Source organism: Macrobrachium nipponense, chromosome 3, assembly GCF_015104395.2.
Source record: "Macrobrachium nipponense isolate FS-2020 chromosome 3, ASM1510439v2, whole genome shotgun sequence".
NCBI lineage: Eukaryota > Metazoa > Arthropoda > Malacostraca > Decapoda > Palaemonidae > Macrobrachium > Macrobrachium nipponense.
Window position 1 is genome coordinate 107,825,675 of NC_087202.1, and position 27,209 is coordinate 107,852,883.

The 27,209-nt window shown below is 38.0% G+C and overlaps 1 protein-coding gene and 1 long non-coding RNA gene across 3 annotated transcripts in view; one reads left to right on the plus strand and one right to left on the minus strand.

Annotated features, from left to right (window-relative positions):
* The window catches only part of LOC135222262 (putative ammonium transporter 3), a 31,757-nt gene extending 29,466 nt beyond the window's left edge, over positions 1-2,291 (minus strand). Inside the window, 3 exon segments of the mRNA XM_064260375.1 lie at positions 1,370-1,430; positions 1,433-1,648; positions 2,126-2,291. Of these exon segments, the coding sequence (XP_064116445.1) occupies positions 1,370-1,430; positions 1,433-1,648; positions 2,126-2,288 (440 nt within the window). The 5' untranslated portion in view covers positions 2,289-2,291.
* A 14,574-nt stretch (positions 2,292-16,865) lies between these two features.
* The window catches only part of LOC135221951 (uncharacterized), a 71,865-nt gene continuing 61,521 nt past the window's right edge, over positions 16,866-27,209 (plus strand). For both annotated transcript variants that reach the window (XR_010316137.1, XR_010316136.1), the window contains exon 1: positions 16,866-17,193. This is a non-coding gene — a long non-coding RNA (uncharacterized LOC135221951). The remainder of the gene's footprint in view (positions 17,194-27,209) is intronic.

Sequence of the window (27,209 nt, forward strand, 5' to 3'; positions counted from 1 at the left end):
GTCAAAAATGACAGGGAAATTTTAACACCGACTAGGACAAAATCAAAGCTCTCAGCTTAACGTGGAATTACTATTAATTAAATAACCGATTACTGTTGCGTTGTCTTTTAGAGCCGGAAATTTAATTACGTATATGTAACAAACATTTTTCTCTTTTTTTCCTTTATTTTACTGAAGACTAGCCTTTGGAGTAAAAATCTACAAGCCCTCTCTACAGGTCTGGTGAACCTTTCCATGGATAAAGGTCGATTTTTTCCTTAAATACAGAACACGTCTTGTTCATGCCCACATTGCCTATTCTTTCCGTAAAGGCAGCAATATAGAACGAAGAACAGAAAGTTTCCTTTGTTTCTCTTTCTTTTTATTTCGAGAGCATTATTATCTCAAAGCTCGATGGATGCAGAGAGCCTCAGCTTATACGTCTAATGTGTTACTCTAAAAAACAACAGGTAGTTACGTGTTTCTTCAAAAATCAAAGATAATCTAATCCTCAGTACGTGTCCAAAATGCTTAACTAATAGATGTAGTGTATATATATATGTGTGTGTGTGTGTGTGTGTGTGTGTGTGTGTGTGTGTGTGTGTGTGTGTGTAATTTTACAATCAAGACTTCGGCGAATGGCGAATGTTTGTGCAATGAAACAACTTGTAATGTGGATTATTTCCACCTTGGTGTCTCAGGATTTGTCTGGGGTGAGGATGTTACCATCAAGGTACACTAGCCTTGGTTACCATATCGTTCTTATCCAGACCTGCAGTCATCGGTGTCAGGTTAACGTCACGGGATCCACTACAGTAATATATTGAAAAGGGAACAAAATAATCATATATTTAAAAATGGAATTAAAAAAAAAAATACCAATAGCTCTCTTGTAAGCTAATCTCGCTTGAAAGTTCCAAGGGTTTTCACCATGAATAGTTACGCTGATGACTAGGCTATGTATCGTCGTGTCCAAACATTATCTCGCTGTTGACATCCTACCACAGGTCTCACTTTACCTTGGAACACCTTTCCCTATTTTACAGAGCTGTCAGTTTGGTGGCTGGTAATAAAGTCACGGGAAAAAAGTAACAGAAAAGGTCACAATTTGGGCTAGGAGAGTCACGGGGGAAAAAAAGTCTCATTAATGTATGGAGGCCGGCAATCATTAAGTTAGGTTAGGTTACTTTTTCCTGTGACTTTATTACAGGCCACCAAAAATTGTGAATTTTTGCTCATGACTTTTTTCCACCTGGATTCGTAAATTTTGATGAACAGGGGAAGATTCACAGAGCTAGACAAGTTATAAGAAAGGGTCAAGGCTACTTGATTGAACTCACCATGAAAATTGTGCCCATAAAGTGTAAAAGCATCCGTTGGGAGTTCTTACCTTTCAGCTACTGCTCCGGACACGATTGTGGTGGCAGTCGTGGCGAAAGAGAGTTGGAAAAAAATTTGGTGTAGACCTCCCCCATCGCATCTTCGTCGGGGTTCAAGGCAAAACCTCCCCAGCCGCAGAACGGATTCGTCCACTCCGACTCCCCGAAGGACAGCGCGTAGCCAAACAGCCAGTAGGTGATTCCTCCGAGTACGACGTCAACGACGTTTTTTACCATAATGTTCGTTTCATTCTTCATCGAGACAGCTCCAGATTCGAGCAGACCAAATCCTGATACCAATACGGACGATAGTAGGTTAGTACATAGGTGGTTAAGACGAAACATTACGTAACTGATTGAATACTTCTAGTTCTCCTAGGTATTTTTCTTTATTAATACTAATTAGGTTTTGTGAGTAATCTTCCTCTTTCATGTCTGATGGCTACCTGTAGATGTGTTGTTAATGCGAAGGAAAGTTCAATTGACAGAGATGATTGTTTAAATACTTTATTAATAGCTTTGCTTATGCACTCGAGTTATGCCTCTGACGGTTATGCACTCGAGTTATGCCTCTGACGGTATGTTAGATCATGAAAAATGTCTGCGAAATATGTGTATCGCATTATATAAAAAAAAATCTTTCTAGTATCTCTAGACGCCTTGCATCTGATAAAATGGCCTGATCGCATACAATTAAAAGCTTATCACCTTCATGCAAGTTGTCTCACTATCACTATGTGATTCTGAATAAAACAGAAAAGTCCAACCTGACTGCATGGTGAAGATAATGAAAGTTGAGGTGAGAATCCAGGCAGCATCATTGCCAAAATCTGGAACCGGTGTTCCATTGTTGGTGTTGTTATCGGCATTGAAGGTATAGTTTTCGAACAGATCCGCACTAGACCCATTGGTGCTTGATTTCAGTTCCATTGATACTAAGAATCTGGAAACGACGTTCGTGATCAGTAATGTACAGTGTTTGTAACGGAAGGCATAATCTGATGCCAGAACGAACAGAAAACTGAACTAAACTTTACATTGTTTTAGAGTAGATTATAGTTGAATTATCTGAAAAAATCGCCGATTTATTCATGCTCCAACAGGTATCAGAAAAATGTGTGAAAGATGAAATTTATGATCTGAAATAACTGAAGATTATCGTTGTACTTTTTTTTTATACAAAATACGGTTGCAATCACAAATTAATTGAATTAAAAAATCAAGGAAGTAGATAGTGACTATAGTGCTGGTGATTCTGCAAAAAAAAAAAAAAAAAAAAAAAAAAAAAAAAAAAAAACTACTGTATTAAACCACGAATATTGGTTATTCAAAGTAATTAGTGCGACAATCCTGAAGGACATTATCTTTGAAAACAAACCTCAACCTACTGGGAAAGACCCTTAATGATACAAATGGAAAACAGAGAAACCATGATAAAAACAAATTACAATCAGTACTATCAATATAAAGCAGACAGGTGAATATATTCATACAAGAACTTAGGTTACCACGACATTTCAAAGTAGTATTACTACTATTCGCAAACTAGGGCCCCCAGACACTCACCAATACTAGCAAGAAAACTATTCAGCATCTTTGCAGTAAAGGAAATGAAAAGCTTCTGCTACAAGGTTGTGGAACAATGTGACTCTTTTAGAGAATGTGGATGACGAAGAAAGTATCGACACGCTTGTTTTTAAATGGCAAGCACCAAAGGCAAGAATGAAAGTTCGTGGTTTAGAAAAACCACATGAAGCTGGCCAAACAGGATGTCTTTTAGTGATGGCTTGCATACAATAATGGCCCTCCTAATCTCCAGCATTTGCTAAAACAGTATACACCTTATAACCCAAAGAATCTCTTCTCCTTTTCTGTAGATGCAAATGTCGCCAACAGTATAACTTAGCCGATTGCTTCACAAGTAATTGCACACGTACGTAACCGTTAATGAGATATCTCCTTATTCACCCGGAGGTCTACAATGAATGATTTTGGTAAAAAGACAAGTCATTTGTGAGTGCATTAATAGGTATTGCCTATTTTAGATGTTATTGTTTATACAGATACACCCCGTAGGTGGATAGTGCCATCAGTGCACATCACGGGGTGTACTGTAGGCATTACTTACGGTTCTTTGCAGCGTCCTTCTGGCCCCTAGCTGCAACTTTTTCATTGCCTTTACTGCACCTCCTTTCTTATTCTTTTCTTCCAAGTTACTTATTGGACGAGTGGGTTGCGTACTCGCCTATCAATCTGGTAGCCTGAGTTCACTCCCCGCTGCCGCCAATGCGGAACCAGAGGAATTTATTTCTGGTGATTAGAAATTCATTTCTCGATATAATAGGTTCAGATCTCACAATAGGTCCCATGGCTAAGTAACCAATTGGTTCCTAGCCACGTAAATAAAAATTTGATCCTTCAGGCCAGGCCTAGGAGAGCTGTTAATCGGCTCAGTGGTCTGGTTAAACTATGATCCTTCAGGCCAGTCCTAGGAGAGCTGTTAATCGGCTCAGTGGTCTGGTTAAACTAAGATATACTTTTTTTCACCTTCTAACAACTGTTGCATATTGCAACTGCGAAGTTGTCCTCCTGTTACACATTTAAAACCCATTTACTTTCAGTCTCCCTTTCAGCGCTGAAGGACCTCATTGATCCAAGTACTTGGCCTTTGACTTAAATATTCCATTCCTATACTGGTAAAGATAGGTATACAGCAGATATACCCAACCAACAATTTCTGTTGCATTCAGGATCATACATAAATAAGGTTACATACTTATTACCGACGGTTACCGTACAAGCCCTGTTTATTGCATACTAACTGGTTACCCGCCCTACCTGCGGGTTCCAGCTAGATTGGTCCGTGTAACCCAGAGCATAGTTTATGAAAAGAAAATAGATAAATCAAGCCACAATTGAATACAGTACCACGACCTGAATTGTGAGGAATGCAAATCTGACAGAACAAACAACGTTCCTGAAAATGAATATCAAAATGAAGCATCATATACATATATGGAAAGAAAAATTCTTGATGTTGGCAGAGAGATTCCAATTCACCGGAGAGCCTTTTGGTAGACTATGTTCTTTATTTTTCTCTCCGGTGACAAAATGAACAGGCGTTCCGGAGAGCCCACTCTTGAGTGCTAGACCTACGTACGTTCGGGAGCCCGGAAACCCCCGGGAGGCCGGGTTCCCGAAGTAGGTCTCGACCTTCCCGGGGTGGAAACCCATCTCCGTTCCGAATCTCAGTCCCGTCAGACCGACGGCCCAGCGCCCATACCAATCATACGTACATACATACACACATTGCCAAATATATAATAGATTGCGCGCGTGTATTCTAACTCAGAAATGACTCACATGTTATTCATGAAGATTGGATTACCCGTTGGCGTAATTTAGACCATATGAAATTAGTTACATGTTTATGGTAAAACTTTTATTTTAAGATTTCATTTCATTTATTTCTTGTCATTGGTTTATACGATTTCAGGGTTTGTACACGAGAAAGCAAGATAGAAGAAGAAAGAGAGACATATAACTCGTGGTGAAGGATAGAAATAAAGAGGTGTGAGGTGAGGAATCAGTGAAAAATGTTGAGTGCATGGTTGTGTGGGTCACGAATGGTTGGATATTTTGCTCCATTATGCTGATATAAGAAAAGGGCTAGGCCTCTTTTGGACCTCTTTTCCTCCACATCGCTTTGAGAGGAACGAACCTACTCAGTGGTGTGTGGTGGACACTTCTGAGAATTCAGCATGCGTTTGAAAAAAAAACTGCAAATGGTAAGATATTTGAAGAAATAGGGGCAATTCGTGAAATTCAGTGAGCAATGGCAAAAAGGTAGAACAACAACAGAGAATGAAAGAAGAAGTCTCACCAAGGGACCATATTATGATGGGCTTTTTGTGGTTCGCAAACAAGTCTATAGCTGTGCCTGTTACGATATGCACGAATCTAATCTTTGAAACAAGTGTGATTCGAGGTGTAGCCGATGTAGCCAAAGATTTGAAAACATATCAGGGAAGCTTCAGTGAGCAGTTTGGTTCGGAAGAGGTTGAAATTATGTGGAGTTCTACAGAGGGAATGTAACAGAACAGCTCAAAATATACCATTAACAGAATCACAGTCATTCACTTGACAATTCGTTCACTCACCAGTGCCACCCTTTCTCAATTACAATGTAGCAATTATTCCTCTCACCCAATACTTTGAAATCTTTCCCTCTTTCAGACATACCTTATGCACCCTGGTCAACCACGCATACAAACAATGCTACCATATTGCAGCATTTTAACATATAACAGTCTCACCTAATCCTGGCCAAAGTTATCAAATGTAGCAACAGTGAATGGATACTTGATGAAATAGCTCCGAAGGGAAATGGTCCTATCATTAGATTTACTAGTCCCAACAATATGTCACAGTGATGACAAAGTAGCTGCTCATCACAGCCAGAGTAAGGTCAAGTTGCACTTTTGCATGTTATGAGTTTTGTGACTGTTCTTGATATGTGTACTGCCTGATGATTTCTGAGCTCTCTTGGATGGGCTCCGCGGTGCGCAGATGTTCAGACAGATGTTATGCTGCAACAGCTCTTCTGAGAAACATGAATGTCTTATTAACTTGCTTTGGATACGTAACAGTAATTCTACACAAAAATGGTTTCTGAAGGCTTTAACTTCTGTGGATGCTACTTCATTATGCCTCTAGTTACCCTTGATAGAGTCGCTAACATTGTTTAGTTCTTAAGAATTTCTCCCTCAAAATCCAGTCCCTGCAGTCTATTTTAATTTAAATTAACAATGCCCTTAGGTCCATGCTTATGGTCTGACCACCCAAGCATTTTGCAATAAACTCTTTATTCTATATAGTACAGGGTTCATATTTTACAAATCACAAGTTCGAATGTTTACATCATCTTGGAGGAAAGCAGTTGCCTTCTGGAACTTCTTGGCTCTGTGTAATTTAAAAATGTGAAATTTTCAAACACAGATATTTGATGCGTGTACATATTACACATTTACTTTTATATAGAGGCACATTGTTGGCTATGGGTTGGGTGAAGTACTTTGGTGACCCCCTTGATCTTGGTAGTGCTAAGTTCAGCGAATTTGTTTATTCTTTTTTCAGTGTATGCGATTCATAACTTTTATTAATCATATGACACACAAATCTATCTTGATCGTCACCTAGAGACTTCAGCCTTTTCGTAGCAGAGTTCTTTGTGATGAACGGAGCGTCTCGAATTCTTTTTCGACCGTTAGACGAACTTGTAGTTGTTTGTGGTGTGGGATTTTGGCAGACATTGCACTTATCAGCATCAGATGGTTCTGCAAGAGCAGGCAATAATTTTGCACTGCCAGCCTCCATTCTAAATAGGTGCAGTCAGTATCTGAAACAAGCCAAGAGAAAGTAATAAGCTCTTCACTATATTTCATGGGAGTCTACATGTAGTTTCAAGTAAATAACTCATCTGGTCTACTTGCCCAGATTTGTTTAATACTATGATATTCTACTTGCATTTTAATAAATTTCTATCTATTCATTAATTCATTGATTTGTTTTCTTTTTCATAAATGACATCTTTTATTTCTGTATTTCCCTTTACCTTCTCTCACTTTCTAATAAAGTTAAGTATATCTTAGTTTTACCAGACCACTGAGCTGATTAACAGCTCTCCTAGAGCTGGCCCTAAGGATTAGATATTTTTACGTGGCTAGGAACCAAATGGTTACTTAGCAACGGGACCTACAGTTTATTGTGGGATCCGAACCACATTACATCGAGAAATGAATTTCTATCACCAGAAATAAATTCCTCTGATTCCGCGTTGGCCGAGCCGAGAATCGAACTTCGCACCACCGAATTGGTAGGCGAGCGTGAAAACTTCCCAATGACCCCTGTGGGCGTGTGTATATAAATGGTGTTCATCTTCTGAATTATAATATAACAATATCAGATCTCCTTTCTGCTTTCCTCAGGAAATATATATACAGACGAAACACTTGCATTATTGTTGTAACCTGAACATTCATTACTCTGCACCATGTCACAGTAAAATATTGATGTGGCTCGATATTAATTGACCTTCTTTTGTGATGCAAAGCAGTATTTGTGTCTTTAGAATGAAAGTGATGTGTTGCCATCTATAAGCACGCTAAACTAATGCCACCATTTGATAATGAAATCCAATTAACTCTCGCTAACCTACTTGTAAAGTTCAAGGGCTGCATTATCGTAAAGCAGAGATATTTTGGCACGAATGTGCAGCGTAGATTGAGGGCTCGGCACTTTGCTGGGGAACTTCCTATGAAGGTGTGTGAGGAGGGTAGTGTTGTGGAAGTTTTTTTTTTGCAATTGGGGTTTATCCAAGGCTCACCACCGTAAGTGTGAATTTGGCAGTGACTGTTACCCTTTCCTTTATCAGGAGCAATCCCTTACTATAGTATATTTACATCAACCGTGCAGCTGATGTCTAGGCCAGTCACTTACGACGCTCCTGATTGGTTATTGATAAGCCAATCACAGAGCTGGAAACCCTCAGAGAGAGTTCACATAGGTAGGATGTATGTTTCACTTCTCCTGAGGGATAAAGTCTTTCAAAAGTATCCCCCAAGAGAGGTGGAACATAGATCCTACCCATGTGAACTCTCGAGAGACATTTGGAGTTTCCAGCCAATCAGGAGCGTCGCAAAGGAATGGCCTAAACATCAGATGCACGGTTGATGTGAATCTACTATAGGAGAAACGGCTTAATGTTAAAATACACACACACACACACACACACACACACTGCATTAGGCTTTAGGTTGGACTGGTTTGTTCTGACCTGGCTGTAGTTCACTGCTGCCACTGAAGTAATCAGTGTAAAAAAATAATCAGTAAAAACTTCTTTAGCTAATTTATTACTAACTCTGTTTTGGTCTTGATTTTGTACTATTTCATTCCCTGCAGTTAATATCTCGGGCATAAATTTAGACTATCAAACCACTTTAAATAAATTAACGTGTGATACTTTCCAGTGTTTATGCAAAGGAATTGTCATTCCTGAAGGAAACAAGTGTTCCTCAGTCAGCTTTACCTGAAACATATATATATATATATATATATATATATATATATATATATATATATATATATATATATGTATGTATGTATATATTATATATATATATATTTGTGTGTGTGCGTGTGTCTCAGCTTTACCTGAAAAAATTATTATATATATATATATATATATATATACATATATATATATATATATATATGTATATATATAATATATATGATATATATATATATATATGTGTATGGTGGGGTGTGTGTGTGTGTAGTGTGTGTGTGTGTGTGTGTGTGTGTGTGTAGAGAGAGAGAGAGCAACATTAACGGAAATAGAATAAAGGCAAATAACGAACTTTCAACAGTAGTAGTATTCTTATAAAACCTTGCTTTCAATAAACCGCTTCAGTCTCAGCCGTCAAGAAGTCAGACTCCATCGAATGATGAGAAATCCTTATGTTGAGATTTTGACTATCAGTGTTGGTTACATGGATATGTTAAGGGGTCGTATTATAAAGAAATGCCATTTCATTACACAAGAAGGGAACGTGGTTTGAATTTAGTGTGTTTCCGAATCTACCCTATCTTTATACAATGGCAATATTTAGAATATCCCGGTAGACATGAAACTATTTACTGTGCCAGAATTGCTTTCAAATTATCCCAAAACTGGCATTCTCTGGTAAAAAAAAAATCATAGACAACCCACATGTTAGTTTCTAGTAAGAATGAAAGTGGAAAAAATTATAGTTAATGTTTGCAGAGTTGCGTCAATGTACATTTGTCTGTTGATTTTCCTGACGCAGCCAAGAAAAATGGGAAGCTTACAGAGACACTAAAGTCTATCCTGGTACGAAACTAACAAGTGACATTCCCCAGCTTAGTCTTTCAGGCACTAGGGAACAGTACAAGGCTCACTACAGTATAATAAAATATCAGGAAATACCTTTGTCATTAAGTCCTACTAAAACATACATAAATATCATTTCAGATGTGGTGTCTTTGTTTACCGCGAGGAGAGATGAGAAGCCCACTCCACCTTTAAAAAAAATATATTCATGTAAAGCTGATTGAGAAACACAGTATCACGAATATAACCTAGTTCTGTGTCAACATAGCACAAGGTGTTCGAACTTGTTTCCTCCAAGTACGACAACTCCTTTACATAAACACTGGAAGAAGCACCTCAGTGAGTGATAGGTATGGTCTTGACCTGCCACCTCGGTGGCCGCGAGTTCGATTCTCGGGCATTCCATTAAGGTGTGAGAGATAAGTATTTCTGGTGATAGAAGTTCACTCTCGACGTAGTTCTGAAATCACGTAAAGCCGTTGGTCCCGTTGCTGAATAACCACTGGTTCCATGCAACGTAAAAACACCATACATTCAAACAAACAAACAATAAACACTGGAAGATAACACACATTAATTTTTTCAATGGCTTTGATAGTCTATAAATTTATGACCGAGGTGTTAACTGCAGGAAATGAAATAGTACAAAATCACGGCCTAAAACAGCGTTAGTAATAAATTAGCTAAAGAAGTTTTAAACTGATTATTCTTTTATACTGATCTACTTCAATAACAGCGGTGAACTAAAGCCAGGTCGGAACAAACAAACCGGTCCATTCTAAAGCCTAATGCATTTTATGAAAAAAGTGTATCACGAAAAGTGGTTTTAGATGTACAGAGAATCAAGATTATATTTAGATTAACTATATCACGCCTGTTATTTATTTTTTTAACTCATTTCATTAGGCGTAATAACTAATTTCCTTTTTCATTTTCCTCCTTATCAGAGAGAGAGAGAGAGAGAGAGAGAGAGAGAGAGACTCACACCTATCTTTTTGTTTGTTTTTCTGCGAGCACGAAAACTACTTGAGAATGCGTATAAACATTCAGTAGGAATGTTCGAGCGCCATCTGAATATAAATAGTTGTGTGTGTTCCCATGAAGATCGTCGGAAGGGTGTTACAACAAAACATAGGAAAGTTTAATATCTTTTCCTTTTGTTTTTCTCTACTCTCTTTTGAGAGACACAACTGAATGCTAAAGCCTCTTGAAGTGTCATGTTCAGGATCACTAACGAAAGTAATCATATTTATTTATGCTACATAAACTGATGCATCAATTTAGGGAAAATTAAGTCTTCCAGTAAGCTGAAAGTCGCATCTGCACAAAGCATAACACTTCCTACAAATGCTACTTTTTATTGGAAATTAAATAAATAAAAGACATTTGTGACTAAATATGACTATCAAACATTTCTTAAACGATTCCTTAGCAAAAGCCATTAATCCTAATAGCACTTTAGGAAGATTGAATCGTGATGGAGCCCTACTTGAGATTTGTTGTAGATCTCCCAATGGCAAGCGTTGTGCCAATGGTTCGTTAGGTTAGCTGTTGGCAAAAACTCTCAAAAGTGAACAGGAAGCTGGGTCTTCAACCTTTGACTTGTAAATCTTACAACGACTGAGGGTTTTGCGACAAAGAATATTGCTCATTTTGGGAAAATGGATTTCGGGTATGAAAAATAAGACAATTTTCAGTAATGAATAAAATGTAATGATAGATAATTTCACACTGTGATAATCTATTAATCCATTTGTCTACGTCATGAGCCCATTTATTCCTCTGCTGTAAATTTCCATTGCTATCACGGAAGAATGACCGTTTTCCGATTACGACAATATGATAAATATTTCTTGTATATTTATTTATAAGTTAAATAATTGTTTACTGTGAATGAAAACCACCCGTAATCTCTTCAGCTTTTGGAGGTTGGTTGTAGAACAAAGAATGATTTTCAGGGATAATCATATGCTGTACTACAGAAGGCTTTATGTAGAACTGAAACAATTTCTGTTCAGGCCCTTACCTATGACTCGAAGCTCTGATGACTTGCTGAAAATCGTGCAATATCATTCTTTAAAGCGGTTTAATCCTACCCCATCGAGGTCGCTGGCACGATTTGGTGGTGCTGATGCTATGAGTTATAAAATTCAGTCTTCAAGTGACTGCCTCATCGAAGCCGGAGCTTTTTCACGCATTCTCTTCCCCTCTCGTCTATGAAGTTACGATAGATCACTTAGGGAAGCGGCCGCTGTGCTGTTATCATAAAGAATTTCGAAAGGAGAGAGAGAAAAAAAAAGGAAAAAAAACAGTAACTATTTGCTGTACTTGTCTCTATCGTGTTGATAAAAAGAGAAGTGAATGTCCACAAATTCCCTGGGGAAGTTAGCAGTGGAGGGAGGCTGCACCTAACGCGACAAACTACGAAGGCAGACTGCACTGGCTAGCTTATGATGACCAGATCCTGCGTCGTCAATGTCAGTTATTGGGTAGTGGACAAAATCTATAGGTCTAAGGGGGGTGGCTCACGCTGGGACGTTGCACGCTGGATCTTCGGCATTTTCGAGCACAGTTCCTTTTCAAGGACATGAAAATACATTTGCACCTGTTGAAGCATCATTTTCATTATCATTTTTTTTATTACTAACTGGTTTAAACGTGGGGATTTTGCGATTCGAACATCGCACTCAGATGTTAGGTATTCAAACTCCGCTCCGGTTCCGATCTTTTAGAAAATGACCCGGAAAGTTCAAACTGTTACGGTTGACTCTTTTTCCACAAAATTTCATTTCGCGTTTCTCTCTTTTGATTAACTCCCTGGCGCTCACTGAGGTAATTGGTTTTGTTGTGCGCATTCCATGGTGAGCTAACTGGCTATTTGGGAAATTTTTCCTAAAATTGCGTTGATTTCGTTTCCACAATTAATTCTGGCGACGACTGCACGAAGTCATTTAAAAAATAACTAATTGGCAAACGTTTCTCTTCCATTTAAAGATGTGCGGCACCGTGTGGGTCTAGGACTACAGAAAATCATTATCATTATTATATTATTCCCCTTCTTGACCAATCCGGGACTCAGTTGTCCCATTCATCTGTCCGCCTTATTCCTTGCTCTGCTTCCGGCCAAAGATGGTACCGAATTAGGAGCTTATTTATATTTGTACATGAAAGAAGATTCTTCGCTTATCTGTCTGTGAGCATGTCTGTCACTTGTACCCCATCATCACAACTCCCATTAAACAGTTGAAGGGAATTCAGTCAAAGTTAGTACCAATGCAAAGTATCATGCATGAAGAGAGATCGTCCGTCTGTCTATTTATTGTATCTGGCAATGTTATCATGTCACTGCAATTCCCCCTACATGGCTGAAGGCGTTCAGTCATACTTGCCTTGTAAGGGCTGCGCCAAATTGTCAGATTATAGCTTCAGATCATAGATTTTCTTCTTCACTGTAAACTTGGCTATAACTGTTGAACCAAGAGAGATAGATTTCCAATCATATGACCTGCACATTTCATTATCGAAGCGTTTTGAACTGGTACAGAGGTTTAAACTGTAAACACATCCGGTAAGGAAAATATTGTAGGAATTGTTTATTCCTTCGTGAACCATAAGTGTCTTCATTGCATCTATCGTCTGGAACCTTAGGGAACAGGCGCTGCTTTAACATTACGCTAAAAATATTCGATATTCGTATTGACTGCGAACTAAGCTACGTTCACCTTTACACTAAGTATATTATTTTCAGGTCTTCGAAATGAGTGCGGCAGCAACTGTATGATATTTGGCCAATTGATAAAATACTTATTAAAACAACCTATAACCAGAAAATATTTCTATTTTATCCTCACAATGTCGCTAAAACGCAAAATGTCTTGAAAACAAAACAGTGTATATGTCTATATATATTATATATATATATATATATATATATATATATATACACACATATACTATATATGTGTGTGTGTTTGTGAGTCACTAAATAGCCGGTGGCAAAAGCAAGCAGATATATCGATTACACGCATATTCAAGAAAGTTTTCTCTCTCTCTCTCTCTCTCTCTCTCTCTCTCTCTCTCTCTCTCTCTCCTCTCTTCTTCCTTCCAGAATTTGTAATAATAGAAAAGTATAGAACTAACAATGTTCAAGTGTAAAAAAAATAAGTCCATCATAAAATTAATGAATTGCAAGGTTAAGCTTTCCCCTTGACAAGTTTTTTTTTTTCGTTTTTATTGCAAGACGATGACGTAACTCTGCCAATTTTAAAGCCTTCGCTGACTTGGTATTTACAGAGGAACTTATTGACAATAATAAACAAAATGATGGATTTTAGAGTGAAATAATCTCGGTCCTCAAAGGCGCCAGGAAAAAAGGAAGAAAAAGAATGACTTTCAGAGCCTCAGTTACGACATTTCACAAGATCTGATTATGTGATTATCAGATGCGTCCATTCCATTCAGTCCGTCACATTTATTTAGCTTTTCTTGGCCGGGCACCTTATGAATGATCTCAAATCCCCAATGAATGATCTCGCATCCATTCTAAATGGTCTCGAATCCCTGATAAATCGTCTCAAATCCTTAATGAATGAGCTCATATTCCTGATAAATGGTCTCAGATCTCCAATAAATGATTTCAAATACCTAAAAAATTATCTCAAATCTTCAGTGAATGGTCTTAAATCCCTAATAAATGATCTCATATCTCTAATAGAGTATATCAAATTCCCAAGATCTCAAATTTTTAATAAATGATTTCAGATCCCAAAAAGATTATCTCAAATACCTAACAGATTATTTCAAATCCCCAATAAATTAGATCAAATCCTTAATAGATTATCTAAATCCTTAGTAAATTTTCTCAAATCCCTAATAAACTACTTCAAATCCTACTACATTATCTCAAATCTCTAATAGATTATCTCAAATCCCTAATAAATTATCTCAGATCCCTAATAAATTATCTTAAATCCCTAATAATTATTTAAAATCCTACTAATGATCTCAAGTACCTAATAATTATCTCAAATCCATACAATTATCTCAATTCCCAAGTTGTTTCATTGACCTTATACCCTCACCTTCAGTCTGGGACTCATTTACATTTCTTGTGCGTCGCTGTGCATGAAAATTTAGGTCTCATGCTATTAATATTTTGTTTTTTACTTTTTATTTATAGGTTCATGTATGGATTAAGTCAAATAACTAAGTGAAAGCAGAGACGAGAGGATATATACATCGTGGAAGTGTTTGGGAGCGCCTTCAAAACGATATGTAGGTAGGCCTAGAGATATTTTCATCTGCCCAGATTTTAAATATCATTACTGTTTTAAGAGAGAATTAGGATCACCTAAAAAACGACCGAAAGGAAAATTCAATAACGTCAATATTTATTAATCAACCGTAAAATTTTTTATCTGAGAAAAGTAGTTAGATATGCAATGTTTAGTGGGCCACCAGTGTTACTGCCGCCGTGGAAGAATGACTGAATTTTGTTCTCTTTTTCGGAAATACCAGAGATTGATTCACCTTCACATTTCTTAATGACTTCATATGAGAATTCTAGTGCACGTATGTTAGGAAGTTACCTTCTGCCCATTACTGTTTATCTGAATGCTTCAATGGAATAATAAATGTCTAATAGTATTATTCTCCTGCAAGTGACCACTCAAGTCCAGCAACATGTTTCTCGAGTAAAGTTCTCGTGCATCAAGAGATGACAATCTTCCACATTTCATCGGTCAGCGAGCCTTTATTCACTGACGTAGAAATAAAGTGCTCGCTATTGTGACGCACCCAGGCAAAAATAAAAAAAATTGCACTCGCACTCAAGTGTTTAATAATACAAATCTAACGGATACATCGTAAATCAACTATCGATATATTGCTTGTTGAGAATCCAAAGAAACGTAGTACAAGTTTTAATTTTCCTTGCGAAATTGCCCTTGCCCTGAAAATCAGCTTGTCTTTCTGGTGGAATGCGATGCTTCCCTGTCACACTTCGCCCCCTCCCCCACCAAACGCACACACACGCGCACTCCAGCTCTTACCCGCATACTTGCAGAGGGAGTACAGTATTTGTTATTTGTTTCGCAAAGCACAAGCATCGGTATTCTGTCGGTATTCTGCTGAAATGTCACTATTTCACATGTGCCAGCGCCAGAGGCATTCCATTCCCTCCATGGTGAAACTAGAGAATAGCCGCCTCCATGGCTGTTTTAGTCGTGTATAGTATATTTAACTGGTCGTTAACCTGTGAGTTTTATTTATTAGTTATTTTCACATATATCCGCTAAATCTGTCTTCTTCGGGTATTCTCTTTTAGTGTTTCAGCGCTTCATAACCTATCAATAAAGGGATTTTTCCAATCTAAGTGCCTTTTTATTTATTCTTGGATCGCAGTTTCTATGATAATTGTACAGACGCCAAAAAACGTGCAAGTATTTAGACACTATCGATTTACATGATGCTTAAGATATCTAGCATCAATAAAACCATTAGCTACTCAAAATTGAGCTTTAAGTAACTCATGGGACTTTTTTTCGCTGTCGATCAATTTAACAGAAAAATGGGGAAGTAGTACACCTGCAATTACGATATATTACTTAACCAAAGACTTATTGGGAAACCTGTGCCATTAACACTCCGGTCACTCTTGTACAACCCACATGTATTTGTGTAATTTCATATTGACAAGACAAAGGGACTTCAGATAGAAATTAACTTTTGATTTTAGACCATATGCCCTTCATAGATGCTTATTGATCAGATAATAATATTCACGTGGAAATCAATAAAATTCTCCTCTAACCCCAACCCAGTTCCGTCCGTCTGTCGTTTACAGCAATAGATACAATGCCAATAACGGAAAATCAAATCTTCGTAATGTAGAGAAGTATCCAGTGGCGAATCTCATCGACATTCGTGTTTATCTAAGCTATTCAAAATTCTCTCTTAATGAAACCTTTTGAATCTTAATGGGAAATCTGTGTGATATGAATGAATTCGTGTTAAAAAAAAACTACATTCCCGATAATGTGCATTTCTCTATAATAAATAAGAAAAAAATGTGCTTGCAAAATGGGATATATAAAGAGAGAAGGGGTGGGGACACACTTGACAAAGGAAGGGGGCCTAATATGTTGTACATTTTTGGGCAGGTTATTCATCTCACGCTAGCTAACCTTTACTGAATAATTCTCAATTTCTACAGGAGCAATCTCAAATCTGTCGAGCGCAGATTCACCCATAGCCCCAGTAACTTGAATTTAAACACATATTGTTATTACTGAGGGACCTATGAGCCGAGTGGCATCGTCCCATGCCCCATGGATACCCATAATGCCATAAGTCACATCCATAATTACTTCCGAAGCTACATGCAAGGCGTTTCTTAGCACTTACCTTGAATACATTTTGTAATGGTCTTATTCATATTTATTATTCCTTTTTAGTTGAATTGTAACGATACTATTCTTTATTATTTCATTTACGTAGAGGCATTACACTGTAACATTTTAAAAAATTGTTCATTTCATGTTCATGCTAATTGCTAACCTAACTTTCACAACAGACGGAAGAAGAAGCTTCGGTAAGCAAACATTTGTGTTTACTGTGAATAGCTCTGAAAATTTTAGCCAAAATCATTGGAATTACAGCTATTGTATCGTTAAAGATGAGTTGGGAGGTATGTCAATTTACAGTGATACATTCCATTTTCAACATGTGCGAAGTCCTACAGCCTCAGAAAAGTCTCAAAGTACGTAGTGTTCTATAGTTGTACTAGTTTGGTGAGCTGCCACCACCATGACGGCGCTGCAGATGCAGAACCTTATCTTCTATAGTGACACTTCTTGCAGTTTATAATGACAGGAATAGTCACAGAAAGTTTTCGGGAGGAAAACTAATAACATTTCACAGGTTAGCAAAGTGTTTAAAAATTCATCTATCATGATTTTGTACAAGGTATTAGAACTGTCAGATTACTTAGTGTCTTGCTGGTAGCACTAGCTAGTATACTACCGCTAGTACTATAGCTATGTTACATATGTTTACATTTTATGTTTTCAGTGTAAGTGGTATGTAAGTGCAGGGACTGTTTCAGTTTTGAAATTAGGACATACTACCTAATTCATCTTATATTGGATGTCAAGTATAATTTTTAAAAAATATGCTAGATCTACCTAGAGTGGAGAGATTGGACAGCCTAGGGTATAGCCTAGCTTCACTGTGCGTTTTGATGATTATTAGTATGTAAACAATGACGCAAGTCATGTAATAATCTACTAGGAAATCCCGTACTTACTCTTTAAAATGTGTTTTCTCAGCTGTCCATCAAGACTGTCAATTGATTTATGCACTATTTACCAAATATAATGGTTAATGTAAGTAATACTGGCGCGACGAGTAATTCCATTGGGAATTGCAGTTATCTATAGTAGTATTTGGGTTGCTTATTAAAAATTTACTGTTATCTTTGGGGGGTCGACTGTAATTAACCCACAGGGGCTAGTATTAAACACGGCGAAATGCATTTGACGCCCCAATCCCTAGTGGAGTCGAATTCGCGGGAACGTTCCTTGCAGTCGGTGTGGAGTTATTGCCATAATTTTGCTGGCATATTTCTTCTACAATAAGGCCATAAAGTTTTGCAGATATGGCGATGTTACAACATTATGGTCATGCTGCATTAACAACCAATTTTCTCAACAGTCTTTAAAGACTGATAAATTTTCTTTGCAGTATTTACCAAGGACAATGTGTACCATATGTTGGAAAAAACATATTTATTCTGTCTGCTTAATTTTTGTACTCTTGAGCAATAAAGTTGACCAATTTGCCAATGTTATGTGCAATTCTTACCACCATAAATTAACATTTTTACTCTCTACAGACAGAACTACTTATTATCGTTCTTTGTTCAAGGGTTAAACTGACAGGCTAAAATAAGTGTTATTTCCAATGCAATCGTCCCATATAAGCTTTATCAGCTTTATCCTCAGGCATAATAATATAAATAATTGCCTAGGTTTAATAGCCTGATACTTAACAACCAATATTCAATAGCAGTTTGTACAATCATTTTATTGAAATTTGAAAGTTACTGTATCTGTTACTCTTAATAGGGATACAATTAATATTGTAGTTTGAGGGCTCTATAAATATTGCTGTTGCCAGTACTGATGTATATGCTGGCTTGCCCCTTCTGGTTACTTCTTATTAGGCTAGATATGCTTTGGTAGCCACAGTCTTGCCTCTTAACATATTCTGGACTTCAAAGTCTGTTGCAGAAACTTAAGCTCATGCATACCAGAAGGTTTGAAATTGTACTTTTCCTGAAAATGCTTGCGGCAAGATGTGTGATCCCTAGTTTGGCAATTTAACCCTTCTGCAGTTTCTAACCCAAGTTAGGTAGCGGTCTTGCTCTTTGTTCTTGTCGGAAATCTAAAGCACAAACTTGAAAAAAAATCAGCCCAGAATCTCATATCACAAATTATTAACAACAGATTTCCTACCCTGACCTGCAGACATTTTTAGGGCATATTTGAATCTACAAGGCTACTCAGATCTTATGAGAGAAACTATTTACTTAATTACAGTATACATGTATAATTACAATTCATATAGTTCTGATTCAGGGGAGAATACAGTGTACATACTTTACAGAACAGATCAAAGCATTTGAACCATGACATAGAAGTTATTTGAACAGCTATGGTAACATGTTATAGTCATACTGACCTATAATTCAACATGCTTATTTACATTATACAGTCTAAGTTAGGTTAGCCTATAGAATAATTTACTCTCATAACTAGCCAAGACTTGAGCTGTGTTTCATAGTCTGTGGAGAGGGACAGATAGAAAATATCAGCATTCCTGAAGGTTATACCAAGTTATGCTACCATTGCTAAAGGTAAGGTTAGGCTATGGTAGGCTTCCCTTGGTTAATTGATGATTAACCATGGTAGACTAGCTAATTGGTAAAATTTAATTGTAAAGCAATAATGTAGTACTATGAAATTGAAGTATCCTTTAGGGTAAGAAAGATACTGGTAAAATTTAAAAATACTACCTTAAGATCAAATTCAGCTGAGCCCTCCCCTTACCAAGTTTTAGAATATATTGATAACATAGTAAATAACATTATGACAATTCATTAACACTTAAAACTGCAACATGCTTAGATCTAGGCCTCATGATACTATGTACATTGTAGTACTAGTAGTATGAAAAATCGTCAGGCTTAACCATGGTTATATGAATTGACGGTAACCCTACATACTAATTGATTAGGGTATATGAATTTAATGTCAAATAGGCTTTAATAAAAACCCTTTTACAGCATTCATTATTTTATTAGATATAAAAGTGGCATATAGTTGACTGTGTTGTAACACGTATTTACTTGAGGTTATTTCAACACTGTTATGCAGATTTTCATGAATAAAAATAGGCCTCTTATTGTGAAATGTGATTCCCTGTTCTTTTATGATCTTGTTTCTGTAAGTGATACAGTTGATTGCCCAGCATTGGGGGCCAGAAATGGCTTTGTTGGTGGTGGTTTCTGCAGTCGCTAATGCTGCCATTTTTGAGAGTCAACACACAACAATGTTGCCTTACGTACACGTAAGTCATTCGTCTGTCCAATCTCTTCCCTCTATATCTATGGGTAAAACTACAGAATAGCTCTACACGGACTGCCATGTTATTGTTAAAGAATGGTTCTGCGCATGTGCAAGTCATTAGGGGGCCATATGTTCACTAACCGATTGGCTAAGGAAACCTGTTATAAAAGGAGCTATACTAACTTACTTATGGTATCCCAACCAAACTTAGTAGGCCGTGTTACTTAGCTGGGGAGCTCAGCCCCGAAACCCCTGGTGAAGAAAACAAAACTTTTTACCAAAAGCCCCTGATAACACTGCTCATGGACGAAAGCATTCCAGGATAGCCAGCATACAACTTCTTAGATTAATTACGCCTCTGATAACACTGCTCATGCACGAAAGCATTCCAGGATATAGCCAGCATACAACTTCTGAGATTAATTACAGTCAACCGACAAAAAGTAATGGTACTTTCTTGATAAGCAACCAGAGTACTTTAGAAAAAGTCAATTTCCAAGGTAATACCCCATGTGGAGCTGTTATTGCTCTGCTTTTATTAAAGATGCTGTGTGGGAAGTAGGCCTTTAGGTTACTGACTGTGTCAACTCGTATTTTCAATATGCTCATGTGCGAGTATTTCATAGTCATACCATGAAGGCAACTTCTATTTTTCAATTCAAAGTGAGAAGTAAATTATATTTATGTACATTATGTACAATAAGTCTTTGTGTAATTCAAGTGTTTATCAAATGACACGTTTCACAGATTGTTGATAGAAAGGAAATGAAGTTCGGTAGCCTAGGCTAGACCAATACCTAGAAACTACTCATTTGGTATAATACTTCATCATTTTAACCTTATTCTAAGTACACCTTAATTTTGTATATGGAAATAATGTTTGTAAGGTAAAATTTATCGAGTCGTCATGACAAGGGAAATAGTATACTACAGCTTATAAGGATGGTAACAACAAGGAAACTCATTTTGGCCAAGCAAATGCTAGGCTTATTGATGAGACAGGTAATAATGTTGTTTTGTTCTTCTAAGAACAATTTAACCCAAATAAGTAAAAACTACTTTCTCATGGTAGTTCGTATTGAACCATTCGTTCCTAGTACTGTTCTTAGCTTCAGGATAGAAATAAATGACTTTCATAAACTTTTTTTAGTTTTTTTATGAGATGCTTTTCAGTATATACAGATTGTAATGGAAAATTCCTTGCCTCAACTAAAGTAGACCTCTAAACAATAATATGTTGAAATATAATATACAGCAATGATTAACTTGCCTGTAATAAGCAAACATATTCAAATAATAGTGATATTAATTGAACAAGAAGAAAATAAAGCATTGTGCTCCCTGTAATAAACAAAGGTCTTCTGGGCGTCGATGGTTGACGCTTTTGAGTTGGCGGAGGGGGGCCTTTCATCCTCAAGATGTTTTCTAATCCCTTAAATCACTGTTTCTCAACCTTTTTCTGGTGGTGGCCCCCTTCAATCCAGTGCAAGTTGTTGTGGCCCCTCCATGCCAACTCTGAGTTCTTACCCCCCCCCCCCCACACACACACACACACACACACCACACACACCCGCCTTCCGTCCATCACCTTAATACGCCTAGGGAAGGTATATTAATGGTTCTAGTTTGAGTAGTACCATGTACTCAAAACACTAATTTCAGGCATGAATCAAATACCAATATTAATTGGAAAAATATTTTATTTGAACACTTATCTATTTACAAAAGGAATAAAAAAACAAGGAATACATGTAGGTACAATTGGCTTTATCTTGAAAGGTTTCAGTGGGATCCCTGTGACTGATGCAAGGCTGCCAACTTGTCAATGTTTGGCTTGAAAGCTGTCATAGAGAGACGTAAATCGCCTCTTTTTTTTCTATGTCAAGGCGATTTCGTGTCTTTGACAGCAGGTACATCACCCGACTGAAACCAGTCTCAACCAAGTAAGACGTGGGAAAGGCAAGTAAGAGCAACTTCACATCTTCCAGGAGTATTGGGTACTTCTTATACACATCTTGATTCATCCACAGCTTCTGGTGTCCTCCACGCTTGAACCTTGCTTGAGCTGTTGTGTTATTTCTGAAGTTCAATGAGACTTTCTTGTAGGGTGACATCAACTTCAGATACATCAGCAATGAAGGGATCCACAAACCAGTGTGGCACAGTCATTTGGAGTAGGTCAGAGAAGCGAGTGTCCATATCATTATGCAACTGCTTCAGATGGTCAACATACACTGCTAGGTCATCATCAAGCAGATCGGTGGATATAACTGCTAAGGAAGGAAACTGTGCAAACTCTCGTCTTCCAAGGTTCAACCAGAACAGCTTGAGTTTCCCTTTAAATGTAGTAATTGCCTCCTTGCAGGAAAAACATGGTGGAGTTATTTCCTTGAAGCTCTTTGTTCAGAACATTTAGCTTTTCAAATATGTCAGACAGGTAGAAGATGTCACTCTTTGCATCAACAAGTTTCTGTCCAAGTTCTGTCCCACTAAAGAAAGAGATAACACTGTCCCAAAGTGCAACAAAACGGTTCAGGCAATTACCTTTAGAAAGCCACCTGACTTCTGTGTGCAACACAAGTTTTTCAAATTCTTCATTGTTCTTTTCACATAATTGCTGAAAGAGGCGATCTTTCAGTGCACTACTTTTTATCAAGTTGACAGCCTTGATAACATGCCCAAGTGCTTCATGAAGACGTCCTGCTAGGTTTTTGGCAACCAGGTGCTGCCGGTGAACAACACAGTGCACACAAACGACATTAGGAACAGCTTTTTTTAAGTAAGCACTGAATCCCGATACCTTCCTATCATAGCAGCAGCGCCATATGTTGCACAAGCCAACAATGTTTCTTGAGTGGAATGTTGTTCTTCTCTCAAAATATAAGACCATCAAGTTTTTTGAAGATGGATTCTCCTTTAGTGTCAGTCGTTAATTTCAATGCGAAAAGCATTTCTTGACATATTCATCTACATCAAGAAACCTCACAAATGCCATCAAAAGAGCAGAATTATCAGGTAAAGTTGATTCGTCGAGTTGAAGCGAGAAATCATTCACCTGCAGTTTTGAGATTAATTGGTTTTCAACATCAGCTGCCATCTCATCAATACGGCGTGATACTGAGGAGTTGCTCAGAGGAATAACACTAGTTACCTCTTGTGGACTCTGATTCATGACTGTTGAAAGCACTACAGCCACTGCCGGCATGATCAGAGATTCACCGATAGTATGAGGCTTACCTGCTTTTGCAATCAAATTTGCTATCTTGTAAGAAGCCAACATCCCTCTGTCTACTTTTGCCACTTTTTGGGTAAACATATGATTAACTGTCATCCTTCCTTGGAACTCATCACGTAATTTCTTTAAGAAATCTAGCGGCTTGTCTTTCTTGTCTTTATGTGCAGTCTCCAGATGCTTTTTCAGTTTGCTGGGACGCAGGCACATAGGCATTGTAGTATTTTGTGGAGATTCAATGAATCCAAAAGCAAGATATTCGACAGAATACTGTCTGCATTTTTTCTTAGCTGGACTGGTCATGCTTATCTAAAATAAAAAACAAACAAAACTCATTAAAACTCAGTACCGCTATTATTGTCTGGGAAATCATTGCCCTCCACATATATTCAAACAAGCAAATAAAAAAGCAAAAGTTATTAGCCATAAAAGATACTCTTACCCCTCCCTCAATAACAAATAAAGTGAATAGATAAATAAAATTCATGACAAGTATGTGTGTGTGTGTACTGAGTGTACATGAAAGAGACTGTGTATGTAAGTATAAATGTATGTTTGTACACTGTATGTAAGTATAAATGTATGTTTGTATGTACATACGTATGTGGATATAAAGTTATCTTTCACAAACCTCTTTGGTAGAACTTAAATCAAGTCTCTTCCTCGTAAGTCTATGTTAAACTGAAAGACGGATCTATTATTGAAGAAGAAACAATATAACGGTTATATTATAACCCATATACCGTTGCTGTTAAAATTGTTTATAAACATCTTAATGGTTGTCGTTCGGAAGTTTACCAGTCAGCATAATCTTTGATAGTTCAGTCTTTTACCACTCTGCCTGCTAGAGAGAGGGAGAGAGAGAGAGAGAAAGAGAGAGAGAGAGAGAGAGTTAATGGTTTTTGTCAAGGGTCATAGTTCAGCCTTTTACCACTCTGCCAGCTAGAGAGAGAGAGAGAGAGTGAAGAGATTATTGAATATTTCACTGTCTGCAAAAATTACCTGGTATATTGAATTGAATGATTTTCAAACTAAACTCAAGCATATTAATGATTTATTTCAAAATATTACACATTTATATATTTTGTGGGTCCTAAATTTTCTGTGGCCCCCCATGGCCCCCCATTTTTCAAATTTTGCCTTGTGGCCCCTGAAAAAATCTCATGGCCCCCAAGGGGGCCATATGGCCCACGTTGAGAAACACTGCCTTAAATCATGCATGCTGCTGTTGCGTGGAGTTGGGGCATCAGGCAACAGTGTGGCATTTTCCTTGTATTTCGTTAGGCACACTTGTGTTTCGTATTTCAGGCTGCTTATCCCGCATATGTGGTGGGACGTGTGCACTCGTTCTTGTGATGGCCGAACCTCTGTCACTTGAAACATCTCTAAGGTTCCGGTATGAAGGCTTCTGTATGGCAGGTGCCGAGGATCCAAGTTTGACACTGGACGGTATTTGTCCTTTAAAGGTGGCTTTGATCTTCATTGTTTTTTTCACCAGTCTTGAGGATTCGTTCGTCTTACTTGGGGACTTTGCAAATCTTCCCCTTCGTGAGTTTTTTCGGCAGGGTCGAGTAGCAGACACAAGCTGGTGTTCCTTAACAATTCAGCAGATTTCTGGTCTCTTGGGATGATCATGAATTCTCACCTCAAGTTCGGTCTGGCTATGAGATTTGCTGCGGGGTACTGCTGCATACGACGTCTGCTCTTCATTGGTTACAGCTTTAAATTTTGGAAGTGCAGGGGATTCGGTGTGGGTGGTCGTATTCGGTGCAGTTGTCGAGGGGAGAAGGTTGTTGCTGGTGTTAGAGGGTGCTGGAGTTTTCTTCTGTTTCTTTTTCTTTCGAACGGTGCGAATCCTAGATCGTCGTCGGGGGGTGGGTCCTCTTTAGGCATACCAGGCGAGAAGGGGCTCTTGGAATCCATCGTCGACGTGACAAGATGTTTGTACACAAACACAAAGCACTTAAAGTCTTAAATAACAACGAGAAAAATATTACGCAAAAATATTACGCAAGACAATGGTCAAAAGCAGCAAGACATTCTCTGTGAACGTGACCGATCATGATTTTACTTGTTTGAGTTGAGTATATATTTTTATAATATTATTAATACCCTAATTTCCAGCATCTGTTATGTAAAACTTGGAGGAAAAAAAGTTACGGGGGGCAGGGCCAGAATAGAAAGGGGTGGGATATGTCCCCCGTCCCCCACGCAGATGACGACCATGGGTAAAAGGGAACCTACGATTGTGTTGCGAGAGTTTACCATAATAATTCACCGGTGGTGCAGGTGTCGTTTAATTCCGTTTAGGAGAAAGTACTCCTTTGGCTGAAGTAACAGAGCCTGCAGTGCCAGTGGCTTTGCGTGGAATGACAAACGGGAAAAGTTCTGTGATAGATGGTCTCTCTGTAGGATTCTGTAAAACGTGTTTGAATGATAGCCCAACCTGTCGTGACCTGCCCTCCTCTCCCCCTCCTACGTATGTGTACACACACATACTTTTCCTTCGTTTCCTGACTGAAAGGGAGTTATTTATAATTTCTCTTGACAGTTGATTATTTTTGATTGATGGATTATTTTATTTTATTTTAAATTTTTAGATAAGATTATTATTGAGTATACAAAGAGAGATGAATATCAAAAAGGTAACGTGATACGATCATCCCTCACTTTCAAAAATATCTGACGAAGCAGATGATGAACATAACTAATGCAAATAAGTGTCCTTTTTGTGCAGCTGTAGATGATGATATGCATTTGATATACTTTTCCCCCTCGTCTAAAAGAATGTTGTGTTGCTTCGAGTCGCTTTTCAAAACGTTTATGTAAATTCAGAACAAACAATTTGCCTATAGTGCACCTCATGCGGTGGTGCACTATAGGCATAACTTTTGGTTCTTTGCGGCGTCCCTTCGCCCCCTAGCTGCAACCCCTTTCATTTCTTTTACTGTACCTTTGTTCTTATTTTCTATCTTCCATCTTATTTCCACCCTCTCTTAACAGTTGTTTCGTAGTGCAACGGAGAGGTTCTCCGCCCGTCACCCCTTTCAAATCTCCTCTACTCTTAGTTTCACTTTCAGCGCTGAATAACCTTATAGGTCACAGTGCTTGGTCTTTGGCCTAAATTTCATATTCTTTAAACAAAAGAATACATTGAAGATGAATCGTAGCTAAAGATGTTTATGTAAGTTATTTATAGCTTCAATGCTATAAATAACTCTCTCTCTCTCTCTCTCTCTCTCTCTCTCTCTCTCTCTCTCTCTCTCTCTCTCATCTAGCCATGTCTTCTCAGACCTTGGCACGAGTTAAGACGTCTCCAGATCTAGAATTAGTTGTCCCGTTATTACTTTAACTTAATATGAAGAACTGAAGTAAAATGGATCCCCTAATCTGAAATGAAGGTCTTGAATTTCTCTCTCTCTCTCTCTCTCTCTCTCTCTCTCTCTCTCTCTCTCTCTCTCTCTCTCTCTCTCGTGTACTAACAACCTTTTATATTCTTTCTTCCATTGTAATTTCCACCCTCTCTTAATAATTGTTTCACAGTACACCTGCGAGGTTTTCCTCCTGTTACGCCTTTCAGACCTTTTTACTGTAATTTCCCATTCAACGCTGGATGACTCTATAGGTCTCAGCGTTTGGGCTTTGGCCTAAATTTGATATTTCATTCCATTTCCCTCTTTCTCTCATATTCCTTACCTTTCAAGTTCTCTCTCTCTCTCTCTCTCTCTCTCTCTCTCTCTCTCTCTCTCTCTCTCTCTCTCTCTCTCGTTTTTCATTCTTAAATTCAAGCAGACAACTTCTGGACCCCCACGGAAAGTAGATACAGTTCCTTGCAACCGAGATTCGATCAGGCTGATGTTAAACAGTCATATTGTTTTTATTGTTTTTCGAACTCCTGTAATGCTGCGCAACTACGACCATTTTGAACGGGTCGTCAGTCATTGAATTCGAGCAGTTTTTGCAACACTAATGCAACCTGTACCTTCTTATTCCAAATGACTACGTATTTCTGGGTCAGGCGTTTCCAATAGACGTCACAGCCAGAGAGAGAGAGAAAAAAAAAGAAGACTGGCACC